Genomic DNA, 27,124 nt, shown 5'->3' with positions numbered 1-27,124 from the left:
TATGCTCCCAATACTTCTGTTAGTCTTAAAGGTGCCACAGGACCCTCAGGAACAAGTAAGTTATTAGAACTCCAGGAAGGGTGCAGCTTACTTGTTCCAACATGGGCCTGGCCAACTACTCTAGCCAGTGCGTAGAGGAGCAGGGTCAAGTCCCCATCCATTCCCTGCCCCTCTTTTCCCCTTCCCTGCCCACCTGCTTGCAGGGTGGTAAACAGCTAGAGAGCGGAGGCTGCACTCCCCAAAAGACTTAGACCCAAAATCCAGGTAGGCCAAACAAGGGCATAATCTAACCCATAATGTTTATTGTTTGGGCGCGGTCTGTTGTATTTAGTTAACAGTTGTTAACTATTGGTTCAAGTCTGCCAGCTTGACTCACATTAAACAGTACTTTACTATGCACATACTCCTGTTCATTTCAGTGGGACTACCTGCAGTGTTAAAAATACTACTCGGTATGAGCAAAGGTGGCAGAACAAGACCTAAAGTTGTTAGTATTTACACAATTGAACATATTCCCACATAAACTGGTCAGTTTATAAAAATTGACTATATTCCCAAAGACAATTGTGAGAAGTACAGTTCTAAAACAAAATAAAATGAACGTAACCACAGAGCAGGTCACAAAATTTTCCATATCAGCTCCACCCAGGCCCATCGAGAAATATTTGTTTGCTGGGGACCTACTCCCATTTCACCCCAGTTAGAGATATGTTGGGGGCCCCCCTGAGCTCAGGGCCCTTGTACAATTGTCCTCTCTTTTCCCCACTCTCATAAGCCCTGCACTCCAGCAATTACACTGGCCACTGCATGGCCACCAGAGGCCTGATGTTGCATTCCTTGTGCACTGAAGTCAACAGGAGATTGACCAACACCTCCAATGATTAGATCTTGGTTTCAGTTGCTTATATCTTTGCCAAACAAATTATTTATGCTGAAGTTTTCCATGCTATGTGGTGTGCTTTGGGCTGAATTTTTTTTTTTTTTTTTAAAGTTTCAGCCATAATAGTTCAGCCATTTCTGATAATAAGGCTAGGAAAAATACATTGTTTTGCCAATATAAAAGAATTCTGGCAACCTTTTCTTTGAGAAGGTCCAGCACACTCATAAGAACAGCCATACTGGGTCAGACCACCGGTCCATCTAGCCCAGTATCCTGTCTTCCAACAGTGGCCAATGCCAGGTGCCCCAGAGGGAATGAACAGAACAGGTAATCATCAAGTGATCCATTCCCTGTCGCTCATTCCCAGCCTCTTCCATGAACTTATCTAATTCATGCTTGGGAGCAAGGATTTGAAATATTGCAGGGAGGGCCTTTGTATCAGGAATGTGCCTTTTAGCTGTTCCTGTGGAAATCTGCCCAAATTTGGCCAAATTCTAATAATGCTCTCAAAAACTGCAGTTCTCACACGCTCAGTAGAAACTTCTTAGAGTTTAGCAGCTAAAATCTCTGAAGATCCCATGTGTGCTGAGCATGTGCTATCCCCTCATGGCTCCTAATGCTGTCCAGATTGTACATAAACCATCCCCACAGCATGGTTACAGGGACAAGCCTGAATTTCCCTGTATTTGCTGCTGTTGACAGGTCCAGATCAAAGTGGGGCTAGGCACCGGAACTGAGAACAGGGAACATTTCTTCCCTGTGCTCTCAGTAACACTTGCCTGCTGGCACACAGGGAGCATGGGGGAGAAAGCCACCTGACTTGAATGCAGAGGGAATGAGAGCTGGAGTAAATAGGAGGGAAGGGAGTAGACTGGGAAAAGGAGCCTGGTGAGACTGGGACTTGGTGGCAAGGGCAGGGAAAAGAAACTGTGACTGGGAGTTGTAAGAAGGACAGGGATTAGGAGCCGGGATGGAGACTGGGACATGTTGGGCAAGGAGCCTGGGGCTGGGACCCAGGAGAGGGGAGGTTAGGAGACAGACGGGGAGACTGGTATTGACTAAGCAAGGAGACTGTGACCTGGGGGAAGGGGAAGCTGGGATTGGGTGCTAGTGAGATAAACAGGGAGCAGAGGAGACTGGGCGCCAGCTGGGGTGGAGAACACTGAGGTCAGACTAGGAACTGCAGGGAACGGGGGAGCCTGAGACTAGGGACCAGTAGGAGGAAATGGGGGCAAGGGAGGTGAATCTGACAAAGTCCTCAGATGCAGGGGTAGAACTGCGACTGGCTGGACAAAGGAACTGGTACAATGAGGCAAGGAGGGTGGAGAGTGGGACAAGAAGCCAGGGAGACAGACTGGATGAGGAGTCCAGGGAGAGAGACGGAGCCAGCACAACAGGGGGAGCAGAACAAGGACAGAGAGGAACAGGGAGATAACTGGGGACTGGGAGACAGGAAAGAAGTAGATCAGATGACGAGTCAAGAGGGGACATCTGGAACTGGTTGGGCAAGGAGACTGTGAACAAGGAGTTGTGGAGGGAGACAGATACTGTCTGTCAAGGAGATTGGGTGTGTCCAGGGAGAGACTGGGGGAGGGGGAGGCGAAACTGGGACTTGGATGCGGAACGCCAAGGGGGAGATTAGGACTGCTGGGCATGGAGACTAGAACTGGATCAGCCTGTCCCTGTCTGAATCCGCCTCACCATTCCCCTGTCTCCGGTGGGGAAGGAGGGGGAGACACTGAAAGCACAGGAGAGACAATCTCTCCCTGCTCCCAGTTCTGGTGCCACAGTAGCCCCAGCAGCCAAGAGGAATGATTACAGGGAAAGTTCTGCTCAGCCCTAGAACCCTGGGCTGGACCACATTCAGTCACTCTATGCGGATGATGTATCCACAATCCAGCTGACACAAAGGATCTGTGAGGGATTGGAGCATACTCACTGTGAATGGAAACATCTGAGAATTTAGCTGCCAAACTCTAACAAATCTTTACCGAGCATGTGTGAGCTGAAATTTTTCAGTGGCTCATACCTCGGCCAAATTTGGATGGATTTTCAAGGGGATGACAAAGGCCACATTTCAAGTCCTTGTTCCAAAGCATGAAGGTGCCAGACCTTGTCAATTAAACAGTTGTAGAACATTTTTTTAACATGGCAAAATATATTTTTACTTAATTTCATTCTTAGAAACAGATGAACCATTTTCATGAAATTTTTAATAACAACATTTAGCCTTATGAAGACCCTCAGTGTGGAAAATGTCAGCACTAACCATTAAAGTTGGACAAAACTATAAGCAACTGAAAACAGGATCTTATAACCGGAAATGTTAAGCAAGCGTACCTACAGACATCATTACCAGAAACACATTTAGTACAAATATGTGACTGGAGTAATCCCATTTCACCCATAATTATTTCCATTAATAAGTTAATATTTACATGAATTAATGTATTCAAACATATGAAGTACTAAATATTATGGGCTAATTTAATACTATTTCTATTACATTACCATCTAAAGGCTTCAGCTGAGACCAGGGCCCCATTGTACTAGGCACTGTATAAACACATAGTAAGAAATAATCTCCATCCCAAAGACTTTGTAACCTAAATAGACCAAGGTTTGGAGGGGAAACAGAGAGGTGAAGTGACTTGCCTAACCTTACCCAGAAGGTCAGTGTCAAAGCCAGGAACAGAAGCCAGCTTTCCTGACTCCCAGTCCAGGGCCCTACCCACTGAACTACATGGCCTCTAGACTTTGTTTTCATGCAGTGCATAATAGAAGATGATCCACAGTTGCACCACTCCACCTCAGAAAGGCACAATGCCTCCCAGGGCTTCACCTTTGCACTGGAGAAGTGATTTCTGAAACCCATTTATGGGGTTTAGCATTCTCCCCCCAGCCACCAGCCTACTCCATCCCTATTCTATTTCTCCCAACAGGAAGTATCTAGGGCACAACACCTGTACATCCAAGTGCTTGGCTGCAACTGAATTTGGCACTAATGTGGATGCACAAGATGGGGGAATCCTTACTTTCTACTACACCTCTGAGAAACTACATAAAGGCTACACAAAATGTAGCCCTAAGTAATTAATTACTCATTATTATTATGCCTTTGTCAGCTTTAAATAATAATATAATTGCTGACCTTGATAACTGCCCTACCTCTAATATATATTTAATATTAAGTTGCATATCTAATGATGAACTGAAGTGCTTAAAAAATCTAATAAATATGCTAGAGAACCCAAATGAATTACAGAACCTGTATATCTAGCATCATATGCTCCCTGCAATAAAAATATTACTATTAATGATAATTATTAATAATGGGGCACAGATATAAGCAATTAGTAGTAATTTGCTACAAAGAAAGGCTGAAGCCCCACTGTGCACATGAAAAACCTGCATTGTGCACTGCAGCTTAACTGGCCTGCTTCCATCTGGAGATATGCAGTGGTAAGGTTGCTAAGCAAAGAATCTGCACGGTGCATTAAATAGGGCATCATCAGGCTGCAGGTGGGAGCAGTCAGTGGAAAACACAGTTCTATCACATGCTATCCCAAAACAGCTCCCTAAATTCTGATGTCAAACTGATTGCAAGCTGTTGCGGACATGAGCAACATTAATGTCCACTCATCAGGCAACACACATGGTTCCTTCTATTTTCAACAGTTCGAAATGCAGAGAGGAATCTGATACTAAGTGTGTAAGTGCATGTGTGTGCACACATATGTGTGCATGTCTGTGTGTGTAAAAATGTCCAGTGAAGATCTCTGAATCAATCTCTGCACATCCCATGTACCTTTAATGTCACATGCTTGCAATATGGCCAACCCATCTTCTTTAATAGCAGCCTTAAAGGCCTGGCATCTTTACTATGAAATGTTTGGCTCCGGTCACTCTCTGCTTGGTAAGCTGGGGCATGCTAAATAGCATGGGAGGCTTCCACAACACTTTCTTGTGTGTCATTTCACATATCTCTGCTGTCTCCACACTGTTTGTCATAGAAAAAGAGCAAACTCCCAACAGAAGTTACACTTCAATGCATTTTAAAGAACAGAGAGGCTCAATACTTTTCCAACACATGAATTTAGGATTTTGCATTTCTCCAGCAAATTTGATGACATGAAATATAAAAGATATTCAAATTACTGAGACACATTCAGATCACAGTTGCTCTGTTGTAAATCAAGAGTAACTCCACTGACTTCAGTGAATAATTCAGTGATTAACACAATCTGGCCTCCTACTCACACTGAGTAGAATTTATTCAGAAAAGAAGTTCAACTGATTTTGATGGGATTACTCAAATGAGTAAGTGCTGTTCAGGATGAGAAGAGATTGTGGAACTAGATTTCTAAAGAGAAATAATTCACAAGGAAATAGGAAGCCACCATTGTGGCAGTCTGATGATGTCACTGAAGACATGAGAAATGTAGATCAGCATCTGAAGATATGAGAGGCAGCAGACACAGAAATTTGGTATAGGTAAATTCTATTATACTTCAGAATTATTTGGGTTGTTCTAATGGTGGTTTCATGTTAACATTATTTCCATAGTTTCTTCACAGATGCTGAACTTCAAGTTTTCAAGACGGGAAATCAGTACTCTGTCCCTAGCTTCCTCCATTGCTCTTCCAACTGGCAAAAGGCTTGCAACATGCATAATATTAGACTTTTCTTCAATATCCCTCTTCTCTGTCTGAACTGCTTCTCCTCAACCATCCTTCTATATCCCCCATCCTGTGCTGAAAATCCTAGCCAAGGTCAGCATCCTCTACTCCAGGTTCCTTCTCCAAATGGATGAGAATCAGCAGCCTGATATTGAGGTACAAGTCTCTCTCCTGACTTTTCTGCTCCAGCCTGATAATATTCACCTACCCCATCCTTAGGGTGCAGCTCTCCACTCCCAACTCAGTATAGAGATACAACTTTGCCTCTCATGACCAGTGTCTGTACCCAGGGCCCTGATTTCTGGAGCCCAGTCTCCAAAGGGTGCCCCATTTCTCCTCTCTGGCCCAGTGTCCCCATTCTGTGATAACAGGGATCATCAGTGAGCTCTGACCTCCTGAAGCTATTACCAAGGAGAACAGCACAACCTGTAATCCAGCTTGGGTTTCTCCTTCGTCCTAGAGTTCCAAGGATCCTCCTTGCTGGACCAGAGAAGGGAAGCGACAGATACTCAAGATACAGGGAGAAGTGGAAGATATGAGGAGCAAATCCATGGTTCAGTGACATGGGATAGAAGTGTATACAGAATAGATCCAGGAGTTAGGAGGAGATCATAGAAGCTAATGATGACAAAGGCCAATTATCAAGTTCATTCCCCTGCATGTACAAGATGTAGCTCCCTAATAGATGATGTATGAGATATTAAACTGATACCACATTTGATCTTAATTCAAAGACCAAGAAGAAGCAGGTTGTGAGGTAGAAACTAACAATGGCATAACCTTCAGCACTGGATTGGGGCAAAAGAGTCAGAAGTAGGGCTGAACCCTGAACAGCAACCCAGGGAGTCTGAATGGATGGAACTGGGGAAGGTTTGGAGCAAGGCTGAGTCTAGCAACAAGTACTAAAGGTAACTACACAGTCTCATACAGCAGATGGGTCTGGCAGCTGAGAGCAGTAGTGTTTTACAGTGAAGACCAGAACAAAACCAGAAGAGGAAGAGAGTCTCAAGCATGGAAGATGGAGCAGGCTCTGATTTTCATGTTCTTGGCAAACCAGTTACTAGCTGGAAAAGCAATGGAAAGAAGTTTGTGGGGGTGTGGCAATGGACACCACTTTATTCTCTATTGACAAGTGTATCAACACCTGCAAAGAAAAGATAGGTATTGTGTACATGAAACCACTGTTAAATTAAACAAAACAAATTCTAAAAATAATAGAACTTACCCTACAATGTTGAAAATCTCCTGCCTTTCTTAGCTACTTAAATACATTTGTTCAGTCTCTAACAAGATCAGACTAGCAACCGGACTTTCAGTTGGGAAGTCTCACTAAAATGGCAACCAATGGCATTCACTGAATGGATATACTGAAATGGTGAGTTATTTCTTAAATCTGTTTGGAATATTCATTTTTAATCCACACACTTTTTCTTGTTAATGCTTGCTTTGTTACCTTTCAATCTGCTGCGCTATGTATTGCTGTTGCAGACTTTTCTGTTTATTTTATTAAGAAAAATCGGGGTGCTCTTGAACCTAGCGGCTGGGGAAGAGGATAAAGAGCATTTTCTTCAGCCTAGCACATGTGAACAAGTCAGGTACAATACAGACCTAACATTTCATTGAGCACTAGGCTGAAAGGACAGCTAGTGCACCGATTAGCATTCCAAAACGCAAAAGGAATGTAGCTAGGATGGGAACATGGCCAGGACCTAGCTCCTCTGCATGCCTGCTAGCATCTGACAGCAGGTGCTGGGGGAGCACATACTCCAGCTTACAAAAGCAGGTGTGCAGGACACCATTCAGCACATTTATACTAAAACTCCCTATAGCATTCCTCAGGCATCTGCCGTGCATAGGCAGAATGTCTCAGAGCCCCACGGCTTAGCTATGACAGCTCCACAATCCCACAGCTTCAGAAAAAAGCAAGACAACAGTTTGGTTATGTATGTCTTTGAAATGATATTTACAGCCCATTTAATTTCTCCAATTTGTTTACAGCTTCTCAATAATCAAGCTATTCAACCTGACCATTTGCCACCTTTAGTTCTGCACCCTCAGAACTCCCATATAACTGCAACAAGTATATGGAATATTAGCTATTTCAGCAATGGTAATTTCAGAACTTCGGGTTGAAATAAAAACAGTTCACGTATTTTGAAGCATCACCAGTAAATAACACTAACCTCCTTCACTTTTTCCAGTTCATTCTGTAGAGCCTGTTTAGTAATCTCAACTTCTATAAGCTGCTGTCTTAGCTTTTCATTTTCATCTTCTGTTGTAGCTCGTTTTTCTTCCACATTTTCTAACTCATGATGAAGTCTTACTGAGACATCTTTTGCAACCTAAATGAAATGGTGTTTGCAAAAATAAATAATTAAATACATGAAAAATATGTATTTTTGCAGTACTGTTTGAATTACCACTTATGACTTTTTTCAGTAGAAGTGGTGTAGAAAAGATGTGCGGAAGCCAGAGTCAACCAGTGGGATTCTGGCTACCTAAGAACTCAGCCTAACTTTCATTGAAGTTAGGAAAGGAGATTCTTTCCATTGACTTCAGTGGGAGTTGGATTAGGCCCTAAACAAATACACCTCTACCCCGATATAACGCTGTCCTCGGGAGACAAAAAAATCTTACCGCGGTACAGGTGAAACCGTGTTTTATCGAACTTGCTTTGATCCGCCAGAGTGCACAGCTTCCCCCCCTCCCCCCCCGCCGGACCGCTGCTTTACCGCGTTATATCCGAATTCATGTTAGATCGGGTTGCGTTATATAGGGGTAGAGGTGTACTCCATCTCTGGACTCCCGGGTGTGCACAATGAAGCAGTAACTCCACCATCCTTGAAAACTGTACCTGAAAGGGACTGAATTCTGCATTGATAGTTCTCCCAACTCCTTCACTCACCGCTCCCTTTCCTACTGCACCCAGGCATGTCCCTTTCAGACAGTTAATGCCCATGGAAGCAATAACAGCAAGGTCTACCCTCTCCAGCCATATGAAGCACAAACGAGGGGACAGCTCCTCACTTCCTCCCCCCTCTTTAGGCATGCAAGGTTGGTCACAATCTGGTCTTTATTATTGCTAATTACTTTAATTTTAAAAATAAGATAAGCCTTAGATTTTTGACCAGACACCTGTGTCTAACACTAAAATTCAGTATAACATTTTTAAAGTGCATAGAAGCATTCATGGTTTTTGTTTTCAATTTTGAAATGCACAGACACAGGAGGAAGGTTTAAGGAAATGTACCAGGACCCAATCCCTTTTTTCACTTATGTAAATCACAATTATGCCATACAGAACATTATATTATAACTTTATGGCACTTTTAAAACAGTACTAACATATATCAAATATTTAGGTAAACAACAACAGCTATGATGACTTCGATACAATCATTTTGAAAGATCTGACGTGTTAATTTCTTTAAAAATTGAAGACACAGTTGATCCTTCTTTGGTGTTTGCATTACCTAAGTCTGAGCTCAGAGTTCTATCTTTTTATGGCCAATACAATATTTGTTACATGTTTTTAGTACTTTGTTATATTTCATGTACACACCCATACACAGAACTCTAAAGAAAAAATATTGCATAGAAAGCAATGGAGAAGAATTTTATCTATCAAAAACAGTTGCAGCTAGTATCATAGAATATCAGAGTTGGAAGGGACCTCAAGAGGTCATCTAGTCCAACCCCCTGCTCAAAGCAAGACCAATCCCCAGCTCCCTAAATGGCCTCCTCAAGGACTGAACTCACAACCCTAGGTTTAGCAGGCCAATGCTCAAACCACTGAGTTATCCCTCCCCCCTCACACTTTCATGACAGGAAACACAACTGTGTGTGAAGTACTGATACAATAGGTTGCATCATTCATTCAATGACTTCCCCATCCCTATGCCTCACCCCTTACTTACACACACACACACACACACACACACACACACACCCCTTGGAGGGGGAGGGGCCATCTTTGCTGAATTCCTAGCAGATCCTAGGCTAAGGGACTGCAGGATAGGGTGAAAATCACATCAAGTCAGAGGACTAGATCCTGACCTCCTTTCCCCCACTTTTGTGCTTAATTGATCAGTTGGGTAGTCCTTCAACATAGGGGATTCCACAGATAGCATCTCTTACCCGCCCTCTAAGCCCTGGCATGGCAGGAAAGTCAGATATATGGCCTAGATTCTGCAACCCTGAGGCTGAATAGCACTTCATAGCCTTTTTTGACAAGATTACCTATTTGGCTGACAAAGGTAACTATACTGACATAACGTATTTAGACTTCTGTAAGGTTTTTGACATAGTCATGCAAAATATTCTGATTAAAAATCATCATCCAATGGGGTCATTTCTAGTGGGATCCTACAGGGATCTGTTTTTGTCCCAGTGCTATTCTATGTCTTTGTCACACATCCTGAAGAAAGCATAAAATCAATTGCTGGTAAAGTTTGTAGATGACACAAAAATTGATGAAGTGGCAAATAATAATAAGAGCAGGTCAGTTCTATGGAGCAATCTGGATCACATGGTAAGCTATGCTCACTTCACCAACATGCATTTTAATATAGCTAAATGCAAGATCAAATATCTAGAATATAAGTCACCTTTGTAGGATGAGGAACTTTATTTTAGAAAGAAGTAACTCAGAACAGGACTTAGGGGGCATGGTGGATAATCAGCTGAACATAAGCTTGCCGTGCAATGCAGTGGCTAAGACAGCAAATGTGATCCTTTAATGTATGTGCAGGGGAATATTACGTTACAGTAGAAATAAGATGTTTTTATCATTGTATATGGCATTACCAACATCACTATTGGAATACTGTGTGCAGTTCCAGTGTCCAGACTTTTAAAAGGATGTTGACACATTGAAAAGGATTCAGAAAAGAGCTACCAGAATTATTTGAGTTCTGTAAAACCTGCCTTACAGTGACTAAAGCATGTATCTAGTTTATTAAAGAGAAGGTTAATAGGTGATTTGATCACAGTTGATAAGTACAGTGACAAGATTTCTAACAGTAGAGGTATATAATTCAGCAGTTAAAGGCATAACAAGATGTGGTGAATAGAAACTAAAGGTAGACAAATTCAGACTAGAAATAAAGCACACAGACGAGAAATAAGGCACAAATTTGGCTCAATGAATATTTAACAATGAGGGCAATTAACCATTGGAACAACTTACCTATGAATCCAGTGGATCCTCCATCACTTGAAGTGATTGGTTTTCTTTCTAAAATATTTGCTGTAGCTCAGCCAGAAGTTATGGACTTGAGGCAGAAATCCCTTGGTGAAACTCTATGGCTTGTATTATGCAAGAGGTCAGATAAGATGATCGTAATGGTCCCTTCCGGCCTTAAGATCTATGGCTGAAATCCTGGCTCCCACTGAAGTCAATGGGAGTTTTTCCATTGACTTCAGTGGAGGCATGATTTCACCCTATGAACAATTTACTCATACAAATAATCTCACTGAAGCCTAAGTAAATACTCTAATGGTTCCACTGGAGTCAATGGGACTATTCAGTTGGGTTACAAAAACTGGCCCATAGGGTGTAAGCTGTTTTGTTTGTAATGACCTAAAAAGGTCCGAATGTAATCACTCAGGGAAATCACTCAAATTCCTGATGACTTCAACAAGAATTGGCTTCAGTACAGACTGAATAAAAGACATGTCTGAAGCCCAAAACATGGCCCTTAAAATTCTGCCCCCCAAACCAAAGGGTAAGTCTGGCCTCCTATACCCTGTGCTCCCTGCATAGTCTAGAAGATGTGTGTTTCAAACTGGTATGGAGCAGAATGTCTGAGTCAGAGACTAGGATATGGGAGCACCATTTTGCCTCGGCACTCAGTTCTCTCCTTCTTCAACTACCCACCCACACACTGAGACTAAGTGCTTCTGTACCTTGAGGTCCTGCTCCATGCTGCGCAGGAGCTCTCCATCGATCTCCCCAGTCTGTGCATAGCGGAGCCTCTTGCGCTCAGCCTTGCGGAGCCGGTACTGTAGGATTCGGCAATTCTTGTTGGCTCTCTCCAGTTCATGACGCATTTCCTGCAGCTGACAAGCATCCTCCTCGAAGAAACTGTCCCTCATCTCATCCATCTCAGTCCTCAACTCATCTATCTCATTCTGACACCCAGTCAGGCACAGGAGAACACAAACAGATGAACCGAGAAAATAAATATCAGAGATACACAGATAAAACATAGGGAAATGTGGCTACAATGGAGCTGGAAAACAGGTCTTCTCCCTCCATGCCCATTAAAAAATAAGACAAATGGGAGAAATGGAGGGCAGTAAAAGAGATACTATGAACTAAAACACATTATTGCCCTTGTATAGTATTATACTGATATTATTATAAATCCTCCCTCTCATGAGCTAGCAGAAGAAATAGGAAACAAGCAGAAATCTAGCCCATGATGCTTTGTATCTGCTGTGCAGCATTCTGCCCACCCACAGATGTGAAGCAGCAGAAGGGGTTGGCTAACCAGCTCTCTCCCCTTCTACTCCCCCCCCCATCACAGGAAGGGTGTGGGTGACAGGCCTTGCCCCTTCCCAGCTCAGCTCACAAATCTCCCCAGAGGAATCTTCCTAGCCCCACCCTCCACCTCTGCCGGGGGTGGATGCCATGTGCTAGGCCCTTTTCTAGCTCCCCATCTGCCGGGAGGCGGGGGGATGGAGAAGCCAGGCATTGCCCATTTCCACCCCCACCTGCCCCGAGGCGGGGTTCACACCCTTGTAGCCGTCCTGCTCCTCCTCCCTAGGGGAATAAAGGGGGAATCTCGCTCCCATCGCCCATCCCCCGCTCACCTTGAGGGTCTCGTTCTCCTCCCGCAGTCTCTCCATCTCCTCCTGCAGCTCCTCTTGCTGGGGCGGGCTCGGGCTCCCGCCGCCCCCAGCGCCCTGCTGCAGCCCCTCGGGCCCGGCCGCCGCCATGGGCGAGGGGGAGGAGGCCAGGGGCGCCTCGGCCGGGGCGGCGGCGCTGCTGTGGTTGCCGCCCTTGGTTTGCATCTGGGCCGCGGCCGCCAGCCCCCGCCGCAGGTGGAACTGGATGAGCTCAGTCTGCAGGCATCCCTCCCGCCAGCACCCGCCGCCGCCCGCCGCCCGGCCCTTGCCTGCGCCACAGGAAGATGGAGGGGCCGGGGCCGCCTCCCCACCTCCCCTCTGCGGAGCCCGCCCCGCTTTGCCCCTCCAGTTCCTGGGCGGCGGCTGCAGCGCGGCTGCCCCCTCCCGCTCGCCCGCTCCTCCTCCCCCTCCTCCCGCGGGCGGCGGCTCCTCGCCGGCTGGCTCCGTGGCGGGGGGAGGCGGCTCCGGCGCCCGGGAGGCTGCGGCTGCCCCTGCCGCGTGCGGCTGAGCTTCAGCACCAGCCGCGGGCTGGACAGCTCCCGGCAGCGCCGCGCCCCGCAGCAGCGCGGGCGGCGGCTTGTCCCCCCGGCCCCGGCCGCCTCTCTGCCCCGGCGGCGGCCGCGCCCAGCTGCCTTTGGAGGCGGCCGCGGCGGCTCGCGGGGCGGTGGCGGCGGGGCGGCTGTCCCTGGGGCCTGCCGGAGAGGACGCTCGCTGCTGCTGCTTTCTGCTGCTGCTCCCCTCCGGATGCTGGCGAGGCTCGGAAGCAGCTGCAGCGCCCCCGGTAGGCGGCTGGTTCATCGCTGCTTGCTAGCGCCGGGAAGCCTCACTGGCGGCCGGGGCAGCCGGGGCATCCTCCTCCGCCTCCTCCCTGGGAGCTGGGGAAAGAGCTGCACAGAGAAGGGAACAGGGGGGGCAGAGAGAGGCGCACACGCTCAGTGCTCGCACCGCACTGAGCGCGGCACACCCGCAGCTGGGCTTGCTAGCATGGAAACCCAGGCCCGGAGCCCCGCGGGGCAGCACGCGCCCAGCCCCCGCGCTAGGGAGGGAGCTCAGCCCGCGGGGTGTATGTAAATACTGCCCGCTCCCTCCAAGCTATTCGTTAGGGGCCGCGTTGCTGCTGGAGAGGGAAGGCGCCTGGAGGCCAGAGGCTGAGCGCTTTGTTCCAAGCCAACTCCACACAGCTGTAAACTCGGGCACTTGATTTCAATCCCTAGCAAGTTAAAAATTGGTGTTCTTTGCAGTCATCGCAGTCTGGGATGGCCAGCCAAAGTCTGGTCTCCTTTACACCCATATAAATTCGGAGTAACTTTGTTGAAATCATTTGAGTAACTCTGGTGTAGCTGAGATCAGACCCTGGCTCCTTTATGTCTCTAGGGGAGATTTTTTTCTGCTGATGTCAGAACTCGTGGTTCCCTTCAGTAAAGAATGGCAAGAGGTACTTGTCTCGTACACATCTTCCTTGCTTTGTCCACCGTTGTTCCGTGTGTATAGCTAGAGATGCTAATGTAGCTCTATGGTGCTAGAAAGCACTCACCAAGCTGTCAAAAAGGACATTGGCAAGAGGGGAGTATTTTATGCTCTTGGGGTTACACACGTGAAAATAAAACCAGAAGTTCCTTTAGCTCTAACGGGGATCTCCCAGTAGTACGAGTCGTTACTAGTCCCGCCCTTAAACAATGGTGTAGGTTATTGTTATTCATATTACTAAATTAACCTCTGAACCCAGATTTGTAATTAATTTGTTGTCCGGGGCCACTATATCACTAGTTCTTAAGATTCATATGTGAAAGTTTACTTTTCCCCCCGATTTCTCAGTGATTATTACATTTATTAATTATGAGAAGTCTATCTGGCCAATTTTACCCATCTTCATATTTAAAAGGCTAGGAAGCAGAGAACACATTTAGACTACTCCAGACTGTTGCTGTGGTTACCAAATTACGCTCAGTTGGCAACTTTTTTCCATATTAGAAAAGTGATAGTTTCCATGGTCACAATCGATTATAAAAAGGGTATTTATTGGGTGCAACCTTACAAAGATATTTCTTAGTATAATCTGAAAATGATCGGTGTGATCAACAAAATGTATTTAATAGCCTTTATTCAGCTTTTATTTATAGTGATAATTTATGCAAAAGTAAAAACCTTAGGGATCCCAGTAAATTTCTAATTATCTAAAATTAGCTGTAGCATTAAACAGTAAAGAGAGAAACCTGAATTTGGCAAGGTCATTCTATAGTCAGTACCAATGAGATAACTCTGGAACATACTCTAGACTATGACACTGCTTATTGCCCGGGATGCACTGATTACTGTTACATGCATTGACATCTACAATAATGATTTTAGTTGAAGTATTGAAAATTAATGTTCAGAAGTACATAACTGGGCAGAAAGTTCCAATATATTAATTGCCAGAAGTGATGCTATAATCTATTACTTTATAAAAACAATATATGAAATGTGTTTCTTTACATTTCAGTTGCCTATTGCAGACAGAATTTTAAGCTGCTCTTTTTCAGAATTCTCTTATTGAAAAAGCCTCTTTTTTCTTGCAGTCAAAAACTGCATATATAGACGCTGAAAACGGGTGGAATCAACTTGATTTCAGTATCTTATTCATTACTATGACTTTTAGGTGTTGCTAAAAATTAAACCAACAAATCTGTAACCCTACACGCTACCTGGATTTCTTCCTGAAGTTTCACTGCAGCAAAGTCATCAGGCTCAGCAAAGATCTGCCAGGAATATAACTTGAATCCTTCGTGTCCCAAATTCCAGCACCGGCAGGCTTCTATACAAATTAAAGAATCTTTTTAATGCAACCGAAACCCATTTCCAAATAAGAATTCCCCATCTGCACAAACTCTGCAATAGAATTAGCACGCTAGAGGCAAAATCACGTGGCGTCAAAAGAGGTGACAGGACGCGGTTGCGTTTCTGCAGGTTTTCCTGCTGGAAACAGCTGCCAAGGCGAAAAAAAAAAAGAAAAAGAAAAAAGAAAACAATCAACCCGCAACAGCAAACCAGAGAGAGGTTCACAGTTTTCACCGGCCAGTGTGGAACTAAATCCCCCGAGACAGAAGCAGCCAAGAATTCAGAAGGGGCTTCCATTTAATTTGTTCACTCTCCCAGCACAGATCACGTCCTTCTTATTCTAGTAGGTTTAAATGTGCTGCACACATTGCAAGTGTTTATTAAAGCTTGCGGGTGCTTCTGGCTTTTGTCCCGATTTTAGGATGCAGAAGGAAGAGGGCGTTTTCGCAGGGTTACCCTAAATGATTTACAATGTGTTGAGTTTTAATCGTATTGAACATTATTTAAAAAAAAACAACGAAAAAATCCCAACAAACAAACAAACAAAAAAAACCCCAACACCAACAATGGCTCTACTGTAAGGCAGTCTCATTACTCACCGCCACTTTGTCTGCTGCCGGGCTGGTAAAATGCATACACACACGAGGTACCAAGCTGTGCCAGAGTATCTCAGAGAAATGCAGCAATATTCGTGAGCTGACCTCACTGGGCCTCGGAGAGAGGGTGGGGGAGGGAGGAAGCAGCAAAGGGAAGAGAAAAGAAAAGAAGACATTAAACGACAAGAACCACGCCCAGGCCTTGAGGCACAGTTGCAGTTCTCCTTAGCTGTACATGGCAGTATCGGATTACAGGGCAAACAGGAGGATTAGGTTGCAGTAGATGTGGACAATTTTCGTTCAGAATTCATTCCAGGGAAACAATAGATTCTGATCAATTATTTATTCTTCTTTTTAAGGAAGACTAGCATGAGGAGACAGTGATGCCAGACGCCTTCTGATGCAGCAGCAGGATGACAACAACTGGATTTTCCTTTGTTCATTTCCTTGATTTGCATTTCAAGTATAGCAAAATCATAATTACATTTCATTAGCAAACTCCTAATGCAATTGGTAAAGGTAGAGAGACACTGCCAAACTGTTCTCCTCTGCTAGAGATAATTCCATATGTAATTAATTAATGTACCCTTTGAATAAAACAGCAAGTATTTCATTGAGAAAGTCCTAACATATTTGGTAAAAATAGAAACAGTGCCATTCTAATTTACTAAAGATGATTCAAATATTTATTTATTCTTGTGTATATTATGTAGATTTGTCTACATATCCAAGCATTATGTGGCCCATATCACTTTGTATCTGAGTATCTCCCAAGTATATATAAATAAAAACAATAATAAAAATACCTCTTTTTCTTCCTTCTGAGTTTGATTACAATGGGGACATAGGAGCAACAAGAGGGAAATCAGTGGGGGAATCCGCTCAACACTTTAGATGTCTATACACAAATGCAGGGAGTATGGGGAATAAACAAGAAGAACTGGAAACATTAGTACATAAGCTAAATTATTATTTAATTAGCATCAGCGAACATAAGAACTGCCATACTGGGTCAGACCAAAGGTCCATCACGCCCAGTATCCTGTCCTCTGACAGTGGCCAATGGCAGGTACCCCAAAGGGAATGAACAGACAGGTTATCATCAAGTGATCCATGCCCTGTCACTCAATCCCAGCTTCTGGCAAACAGAGGCTAGGGGATACCATTCCTGCCCATCCTGGCTAATAGCCATTGATGGACCTATCTTCCATGAATCTATCTAGCTCCCTTTTGAACACTGTTATAGTATTGGCCTTCACAACACCCTCTGGCAAGGAGTTCCAGAGGTTGACAGTGTGTTGCACGAAAAAATACTTTCTTGTGTTTGTTTTAAACCTGCTACCTATTAATTTCATTTGGTGCCCCCTTGTTCTTGTATTATGAGAAGTAGTAAATAACACTTCCTTATTTACTTTCTCTATACCACTCATGATTTTATAGACCTCTATCATATCCCCCCTTTGTCGCCTCTTTTCCAAGCTGAAAAGTCCCAGTCTTATTAATCTCTCCTCATACGGAAGCCGTTCTATACCCCTAATCATTTTTGTTGCCTTTTTCTGAACCTTTTCCAATTCCAATATATCTTTTTTGAGATGGGGTGGCCACATCTGCACGCAGTATTCAAGGTGTGGGAGTACCATGCATTTATATAGAGGCAATATGATATTTTCTATCTGATTATCTATCCCTTTCTTGATGATTCCCAACATTCTGTTTGCTTTTTTGACTGCTGCTGCACATTGAGTGATGATTTCAGAGAACTATCCACAATGACTCCAAGATCTCTTTCTTGAGTGGTAACAGCTAATTTAGACCCCATCATTGTATATGTATGGTTAGGATTATGTTTTCCAATGTGCATTATTTTGCATTTATCAACATTAAATTTCATCTGCCATTTTGTTGCCCAGTCACCCAGTTTTATGAGATCCTTTTGTAGCTCTTCGCAGTCTGCCTGGGACTTAACTATCTTGAGTAATTTTGTATCATCTGCAAATTTTGCCACCTCACTTTTTACCCCTTTTTCCAGATCATTTATGAATATGTTAAATAGGTCTGGGCCCAGTACAGATCCCTGGGGGACACTACTATTCACCTCTCTCCATTCTGAAAACTGACCATTTATTCCTACCCTTTGTTTCCTATCTTTTAACCTGTTACCAATCCATGAGAGAACCTTCCCTCTCATCCCATGACTGCTTATTTTGCTTAAGAGCCTTTGGTGAGGGACCTTGTCAAAGGCTTTCTGAAAATCTAAATACACTATATCCACTGGATCTCCTTTGTCTGCATGCTTGTTGACCCCCTCAAAGAATTCTAGTAGATTGGTGAGGCATGATTTTCCTTTACAAAAACCATGTTGACTATTTCCCAACAAATTATGTTCATCTATGTATCTGACAATTTTGTTCTTTACGATAGTTTCAACCAATTTGCCCAGTACTGAAGTGAGGCTTACTGGCTGGTAGTTGCCAGGGTCATCTCTGGAGCCCTTTTTAAAAATTGGCGTCACATTAGCTATCCTCCAGTCATTTGGTACAGAAGCTGATTTAAATGATAGGTTACAGATGACAGTTAGTAGTCCTGCAATTTCACATTTGATTTCCTTCAGAACTCTTGGGTGAATACCATCAGGTCCTGGAGACTTATTACTGTTTAGTTTATCAATTTATTCCAAAACCTCTTCTAATGACACCTCAATTTGGGACAGTTCCTCAGATCTGTCACCCAAAAAGAATGGCTCAGGTTTGGGAATCTCCCTCACACAACCACTGCTCCCAAGAGAAGGAGGCGGGTGGTGGTGGTCGGGGACTCCCTCCTCAGGGGGACTGAGTCCTCTATCTGTCGTCCCAACTGGGAAAACTGAGAAGTGTGCTGCTTGCCAGAAGCTAGGATTCATGATGTGACGGAGAGACTGCTAAGACTCATCTAGCCCTCGAATTGCTACTCCTTCCTGCTTCTCCACATGGGCACCAATGATACTGCCAAGAATGACCTTGAGCAGATCACCGCAGACTACATGGCTCTGGGAAGAAGGATAAAGGAGTTTGAGACACAAGTGGTGTTCTCGTCCATCCTCCCTGTTGAAGGAAAAGGCCCGGCTAGAGACTGTCGAATCGTGGAAGTCAACGAATGGCTACGCAAGTGGTGTCAGAGAGAAGGCTTTGGATTCTTTGCCCATGGGATGGTGTTCCAAGAAGAAGGAGTGCTAGGCAGAGACGGGCTCCACCTAACGAAGAGAGGGAAGAGCATCTTCACAAGCAGGCTGGCTAACCTAGTGAGGAGGGCTTTAAACTAGGTTCACCAAGGGAAGGAGACCAAAGCCCTGAGGTAAGTGGGGAAGTCGGATACTAGGAGGAACCATGAGCAGGAGAGCGCAAGAGGGGAGGACTCCTGCCTCATACTGAGAAAGCAGGAAATCAGCGAGTTATCTTAAGTGCCAGTACACAAATGCAAGAAGCCTGGGAAACAAGCAGGGAGAACTGGAAGTCCTGGCACAGTCAAGAAATTATGATGTGATTGGAATAACAGAAACTTGGTGAGATAACTCACATGACTGGAGTACTGTCATGTATGGATATAAACTGTTCGGGAAGGACAGGCAGGGCAGAAAAGGTGGGGGAGTTGCATTGTATGTAAGAGAGCAGCAGGAGCGCCGCCAGCTTTTCTGCCGCCCTAGGCGGTGGAAGGTCCCGCCCCGAAATGCCACCCCCCACAAAGGCGGCGGAAGGTCCCGCCGCCGAAATACCGCCATGGTCGCCACCCCCCAAATTGTAGCGCGTCGCCTAATGGGTTGCGCCGGCCCTGGAGAGCAGTATGACTGCTCAGAGCTCCAGTATGAAACTGCAGAAAAACCTGAGAGCCTCTGGATTAAGTTTAGAAGTGTGAGCAACAAGGGTGCTGTCGTGGTGGGAGTCTGCTATAGACCACCAGACCGGGGGATGAGGTGGACGAGGCTTTCTTCCAGCAACTAACAGAAGTTACTAGATCACAGCCCTGGTTCTCATGGGGGGACTTCAATCACCTCGATAATTGCTGGGAGAGCAATACAGCGGTGCACAGACAATCCAGGAAGTTTCTGGAAAGTGTAGGGGACAATTTCCTGGTGCAAGTGCTGGAGAAACCAACTAGGGGCAGAGCTCTTCTTGACCTGCTACTCACAAACAGGGAAGAATTAGTAGGGGAAGCAAAAGTGGATGGGAACCTGGGTGGCAGTGATCATGAGATGAACGAGTTCAGGATCCTGACACAAGGAAGAAAGGAGAGCAGCAGAATATGGACCCTGGACTTCAGAAAAGCAGACTTCGACTCCCTCAGAGAACTAATGGGCAGGATCCCCTGGGAGAATAACATGAGGGGAAAAGGAGTCCAGAAGAGCTGGCTGTATTTTAAAGAATCCTTATTGAGGTTGCAGGAACAAACCATCCCAGTGTGTAGAAAGAATAGTAAATATGGCAGGTGACCAGCTTGGCTTAACAGTGAAATCCTTGCTGATCTTAAACAGAAAAAAGAAGATTACAAGAAGTGGAAAATTGGACAAATGACCAGGGAAGAGTATAAAAATATTGCTCAGGCATGCAGGAGTGAAACCAGGAAGGCCAAATCACACTTGGAGTTGCAGCCAGCAAGAGATGTTAAGAGTAACAAGAAGCATTTCTTCAGGTATGTTAGCAACAAGAAGAAAGTCAATGAAAGTGTGGGTCCCTTACTGAATGAGGGAGGCAATCTAGTGACAGAGGATGTGGAAAAAGCTAATGTACTCAATGCTTTTTTTGCCTCTGTCTTCACGAACAAGGTCAGCTCCCAGACTACTGCACTAGGCAGCACAGCATGGGGAGGAGGTGACCAGCCCTCTGTGGAGAAAGAAGTGGTTCAGGACTATTTAGAAAAGCTGGACGAGCACAAGTCCATGGAGCCGGATGCACTGCATCCGAGGGTGCTAAAGGAGTTGGCGGATGTGATTGCAGAGCCATTGGCCATTAACTTTGAAAACTCATGGCAATCGGGGGAGTTCCCGGATGACTGGAAAAAGGTTAATGTAGTGCCCATCTTTAAAAAAGGGAAGAAGAAGGATCCAGGGAACTACAGGCCAGTCAGCCTCACCTCAGTCCCTGGAAAAATCATGGATCAGGTCCTCAAGGAAACAATTCTGAAGCACTTAGAGGAGAGGAAAGTGATCAGGAACAGCCAGCATGGATTCACCAAGGGCAAATCATGCCTGACTAACCTAATTGCCTCCTATGATGAAATAACTGGCTCTGTGGATGAAGGGAAAGCAGTGGATGTGTTATTCCTTGACTTTAGCAAAGCTTTTGATATGGTCTCCCACAGTATTCTTGCCAGTAAGTTAAAGAAGTATGGGCTGGATGAATGGACTATAAGGTGGATAGAATTCTGGCTAGATCATCGGGCTCAATGGGTAGTAATCAATGGCTCCATGTCTAGTTGGCAGCCTTATCAAGCGGAGTGCCCCAAGGGTTGCTCCTGGGGCTGGTTTTGTTCAAAATCTTCATTAATGATCTGGAGGATGGCGTGGACTGTACCCTCAGCAAATTTGCAGATGACACTAAACTGGGAGGAGTGGTAGATACTCTGGAGGGTGGGTATAGGATACAGAGGGACCTAGACAAATTCGAGGATTGGGCCAAAAGAAATCTGATGAGGTACAACAAGGATAAGTGCAAAGTCCTGCACTTAGGAAGGAAGAATCCCATGCACTGCTACAGACTAGGGACCAAATGGCTAGGCAGCACTTCTGCAGAAGAGGACATAGCGGTTACAATGGACGAGAAGCTGGATATGAGTCAACAGTGTGCCGTTGTTGCCAAGAAGGCTAATGGCATTTTGGGCTGTATAAGTGGGGGCATTGCCAGCAGATTGAAGGATGTGATCATTCCCCTCTATTCAACATTGGTGAGGCCTCATCTGGAGTACTGTGTCCAGTTTTGGGCCCCACACTACAAGAAGGATGTGGAAAAATTGGAAAGAGTCCAGCGGAGGGCAACAAAAATGATTAGGGGGCTGGAGCACATGACTTATGAGGAGAGGCTGAGGGAACTGGGATTGTTTAGTCTGCAGAAGAGAAGAATGAGGGGGGATTTGATAGCTGCTTTCAGCTACCTGAAAGGGGATTCCAAAGAGGATGGATCTAGACTGTTCTCAGTGGTACCAGATGACAGCACAAGGAGTAATGGTCTCAAGTTTCAGTGGGGGAGGTTTAGGTTGGATATTAGGAAAAACTTTTTCACTAGGAGGGTGGTGAAGCACTGGAATGGGTTACCTAGGGAGGTGGTGGAATTGCCTTCCTTAGAGGTTTTTAAGGTCAGGCTTGACAAAGTCCTGGCTGGGATGATTTAGTTGGGGATTGGTCCTGCTTTGAGCAAGGGGTTGTACTAGATGACCTCCTGAGGTCCCTTCCAACCCTGATATTCTATGATTCTATGATCCTCAACAGTGAAGACCATGCAAAGAATTCATTTAGTTTCTCTGCAATGGGTGGGACTTGGTGGGATAAGTCTCAGGACTGGAATATTGATATAGAGGGATATAGCTTGTTCAGGAAGGACAGGCAAGGTAACAAGGGAGGAGATGTTGCATTATACATCAAGAAAACATACACTTGTTCTGAGATGCAGAAGGAAGTGGGAGGCAGACCAGCTGAGAGTCTCTGAGTAAAGACAAACGAGGAAAAATAGGAGTGAGGTCATGGTAGGGGTCTGCTATAGACCACCAAATCAGGAAGAGGAGGTAGATGAGGTGTTTCTAGAATACATAACAGAAACATCCAAAATACAAGACCTGGTTGTAATGGGGGACTTTAACTATCCAGACATCTGTTGGAAAAGTAATACAGAAAAACGCAAAATTTCTAATAAGTTATTGGAATGTACTGGGAACAACTTTTTGTTCCAGAAAGTGGAGAAAGTTACCAGGGGAACAGCCATTTTAGACTTGATTCTGATATACAGGGAGGGAGGAATTGGTAGCGAATCTGAAGGTGGGAAGCAATTTGGGTGAAAGTGCTCATGACAGGATACATTTCATGATTCTAAGGAAAGGAAGGAATGAGAGCAGCAGAATAAGGACAATGGACTTCAAAAAATCAGACTTTAACGAACTCGGAATGTTACCCACACACTTTAGCCACCCACCTTTACCCTTCTGTGGGCTCAAGGCATAACCCAAATCTGTTACTGGCGCACTCTGGGGCACACACCTTTACTCTTCCATGGGCTCAAGGTGTAACCCTGTTAATTTAGGCACCCACCTTTCCCGTCCTGGGTTCAGTGAAAGAGCCTTACACAGTAATATTCATAATCTCTGTTTATTAACAATCACGAAAACAGAAGCCACACGCTAAGCATACAATGCTCACCACTCCCAATAAGGCAGATGAACTTTTCCTGCTGGCCAGTCAGGATCAGGTCATCTGAAGACTCCAGCTTCTGAACGATATAGTTGGCAGGGTATTGAGGTCTGGCAGCTCTGATCTTGGGCTGTGTCCTGGAGTTGGTTCCAAAGAACTTCCTTTTGGACCCCTGTTTATATAGTGAAACTTGAGTCCTGCTTAACTATACCTTAATCAATCAATTATTTTATTAAAGTATTACAAAATAATTTTTTGACCAATCCCAACATATTGCAAAACAATTCTTTAACCAATCATACCCCACCAACTTACTTGATTTAAATCTTGCAAAATTAGTTATGCAAGAGACAGAAACAATTAAAGAATCAGACAGAAACCATACAGATAAACAATAGAGAAGTAGGGACCATAAAGGCAAAACAATAAAGTATAGATTTCACAATCACAACTGTTGATAAGTGATTTTTTGCCAGACAGAATGCAATCAAAGTTTTCTTTAAACATCTTAAGATCTGTTTCTTTATCTGGTGATGGTGGGTACTATTATCACCTGATCACCTTCTTAACAGCCCAATATTACATTATTTTAATGTAATTTAGAGGGAATGTGAGGATGTGACTTTCTGCTTCTTGGCTCATGGTTGCTGCTCTCCAAATATGGCTTTAGAAAAAAGCCTCAGACCTTACAAGAGAACTGGTTAGTAAGGTCTCATGAGAAGAAAATCTAAGGGGAAAAGGAGTTCAGGAGAGTTGGCAGTTTCTCAAGGAGATAATATTAAAGGCACAACTGCAAACTATCCCAATGTGAAGGAAAGATAGGAAGAATAGTAGGAGGCCAATATGGTTCCATTAGGAGCTCTTTCATGACCTGAAAATCAAAGAGGAATCCTACAAAAAGTAGAAACATGGACAAATTGCTAAGAAGGAGTATAAAAGAATAGCACAAGTATGTAGGGACAAAATCAGAAAGGCTAAGGCACAAAATGAGTTATACTTAGCAAGGGACATCAAGGGCAATAAGAAGAGGTTCTTTAAATATATTAGGAGCAAGAGAAAGACAAACAAATTTTCACTCCATGCATTTGAAGAAGTGGGGTTTTTGCCCATGAAAGCTTATGCCCAAATAAATCTGTTAGTCTTTAAGGTGCCACCGGACTCCTCATTGTTTTTGTGGATACAGACTAACATGGCTACCCCTCTGAAACAAAAGTGTAGGTCCTCTACTTAGTTTGGAAGGAGAGTTAATAGCTGATGACTTCAAGAAAGTTTCAAGAATGCCTGTTTCTCTTCAGGCTTCATTAAAAAGTTACTGGTGAACAAATACTCAACAGAATTACTATTAACAGCATGGAGGAAAGAATGCAAGTCAAAATAGGGAAAGAAGAGGTTAAAGAATATTTAGATAATTTAGATGTATTCAGTTTAGCAGGACTGATGGAATTCATCCTAGAATATTTGCAATGGCCATACTGGGTCAGACCAAAGGTCCATCCAGCCCAGTATCCTGTCTACCGACAGTGGCCACTGCCAGGTGTCCCAGAGGGAGTGAACCTAACAGGTAACGATCAAGTGATCTCTCTCCTGCCATCTATCTCCACCCTCTGACAAACAGAGACTAGGGACACCATTCCTTACCCAACTTGGCTAATAGCCATTAATGGACTTAACCTCCATGAATTTATCTAGTTCTCTTTTAAACCCTGTTATAGTCCTAGCCTTCACACCATCCTCAGGCAAGGAGTTCCACAGGTTGATTGTGCTCTCTGTGAAGAAGAACTTCCTTTTATTTGTTTTAAACTTGCTGCCCATTACTTTCATTTGGTGGCCCCTAGTTCTTATATTATGGGAACAAGTAAATAACTTTTCCTTATTCACTTTCTCCACACCACTCATGATTTTATATACCTCTACCATATCTCCCCTTTGTCTCCTCTTTTCCAAGCTGAAAAGTCCTAGCCTCTTTAATATCTCCTCATATGGGACCCATTCCAACCCCCTAATCATTTTAGTTGCCCTTCTCTGAACCTTTTCTAATGCCAGTATATCTTTTTTGGGATGAGGAGACCACATCTGTGGGCAATATTCAAGATGTGGGTGTACCATGGATTTATATAAGGGCAATAAGATATTCTGTGTCTTATTCTCTATCCCCTTTTTAATGATTCCTAACATCCTGTTTGCTTTTTTGACTGCTGCTGCACACTGCATGGACATCTTCAGAGAACTATCCATGATGATTCCAAGATCTCTTTCCTGATTAGTTGTAGCTAAATTAGCCCCCATCATATTGTATGTATAGTTGGGGTTATTTTCTCCAAGGTGCATTACTTTACATTTATCCACATTAAATTTCATTTGCCATTTTGTTGCCCAATCACTTAGTTTTGTGAGATCTTTTTGAAGTTCTTCACAGTCTGCTTTGGTCTTAACTATCTTGAGTAGTTTAGTATCGTCTACAAACGTTGCCATCTCACTGTTTACCCCTTTCTCCAGATCATTTATGAATAAGTTGAATAGGATTGGTCCTAGGACTGACCCTTGGGCAACACCACTAGTTACCCCTCTCCATTCTGAAAATTTACCATTTATTCCTGCCCTTTGTTCCCTGTCTTTTAACCAGTTCTCAATCCATGAAAGGATCTTCCCTCTTATGCCATGACAACTTAATTTACGTAAGAGCCTTTGGTGAGAGACCTTGTCAAAGGCTTTCTGGAAATCTAAGTACACTATGTCCACTGGATCCCCCTTGTCCACATGTTTGTTGACCCTTCAAAGAACTCTAATAGATTAGTAAGACATGATTTCCCTTTACAGAAACCATGTTGACTTTTGCCCAACAAGTTATGTTCTTCTATGTGTCTGACAATTTTATTCTTTACTATTGTTTCAACTAATTTGCCTGGTACTGACGTTAGACTTACCAGTCTGTAATTGCCGGGATCACCTCTAGAGCCCTTTATAAATATTGGCATTACATTAGCTATTCTCCAGTCATTGGGTACAGAAGCTGATTTAAAAGACAGGTTACAAACCATAGTTAATAGTTCTGCAATTTCAGATTTGAGTTCTTTCAGAACTCTTGGGAGAATGCCATCTGGTCCCGATGACTTGTTACTTTTAAGTTTATCAATTAATTCCAAAACCTCCTCTAGTGACACTTCAATCTGTGACAATTCCTCAGATTTGTCACCTATAAAGGACGGCTCAGGTTTGGGAATCTCCCTAACATCCTCAGCCATGAAGACTGAAGCAAAGAATTCATTTAGTTTTTCCGCAATGACTTTATCGTCTTTAAGTGCTCCTTTTGTATCTCGATCATCCCGGGGCCCCACTGAGTTGTTTAGCAGGCTTCCTGCTTTGGATATACTTAAAAAACATTTTGTTATGACCTTTTGAGTTTTTGGCTAGCTGTTCTTCAAACTCCTTTTTGGTTTTTCTTATTACATTTTTACACTTAATTTGGCAGTGTTTATGCTCCTTTCTATTTACCTCACTAGGATTTGACTTCCACTTTTTAAAAGATGCCTTTTTATCTCTCACTGCTTCTTTTACATGGTTGTTAAGCCACGGTGGCTCTTTTTTAGTTCTTTTACTGTGTTTTTTAATTTATACATATAAGTTGGGCCTCTATTATGGTGTCTTTGAAAAGTGTCCATGCAGCTTGCAGGGATTTCACTCTAGTCACTGTACCTTTTAATTTCTTTTTAACTAACCTCCTCATTTTTGCATAGTTCCCCTTTCTGAAATTAAATGCCACAGGGTTGGACTGGTGAGGTGTTCTTCCCACCACAGGAATGTTAAATGTTATTATATTATGGTCACTATTTCCAAGCAGTCCTTTTATAGTTACCTCTTGGACCAGATCCTGCGCTCCACTCAGGACTAAATCAAGAATTGCCTCTCCCCTTGTGGGTTCCTGTACCAGCTGCTC

At 44.0% G+C, this 27,124-nt stretch overlaps 1 protein-coding gene across 1 annotated transcript in view; it reads right to left on the bottom strand.

Annotated features, from left to right (window-relative positions):
• Window positions 1-13,209, bottom strand: part of SOGA3 (SOGA family member 3) — a 38,517-nt gene extending 25,308 nt beyond the window's left edge. Inside the window, exons 1-3 of the mRNA XM_024202883.3 lie at window positions 12,376-13,209; window positions 11,467-11,691; window positions 7,743-7,901 (exon numbers count right to left, since the gene is read on the bottom strand). Of these exons, the coding sequence (XP_024058651.2) occupies window positions 7,743-7,901; window positions 11,467-11,691; window positions 12,376-13,209 (1,218 nt within the window). The remainder of the gene's footprint in view (window positions 1-7,742; window positions 7,902-11,466; window positions 11,692-12,375) is intronic.
• Between the last annotated feature and the right edge of the window lie 13,915 nt (window positions 13,210-27,124).

The sequence above is a fragment of the Terrapene carolina genome, unplaced genomic scaffold (genome assembly GCF_002925995.2).
Source record: "Terrapene carolina triunguis isolate 2854851 unplaced genomic scaffold, T_m_triunguis-2.0 Scaffold85, whole genome shotgun sequence".
NCBI lineage: Eukaryota > Metazoa > Chordata > Testudines > Emydidae > Terrapene > Terrapene triunguis.
The sequence above is the reverse complement of the archived record's forward strand: the minus strand, read 5'-3'. Positions and strand labels throughout refer to the sequence as shown.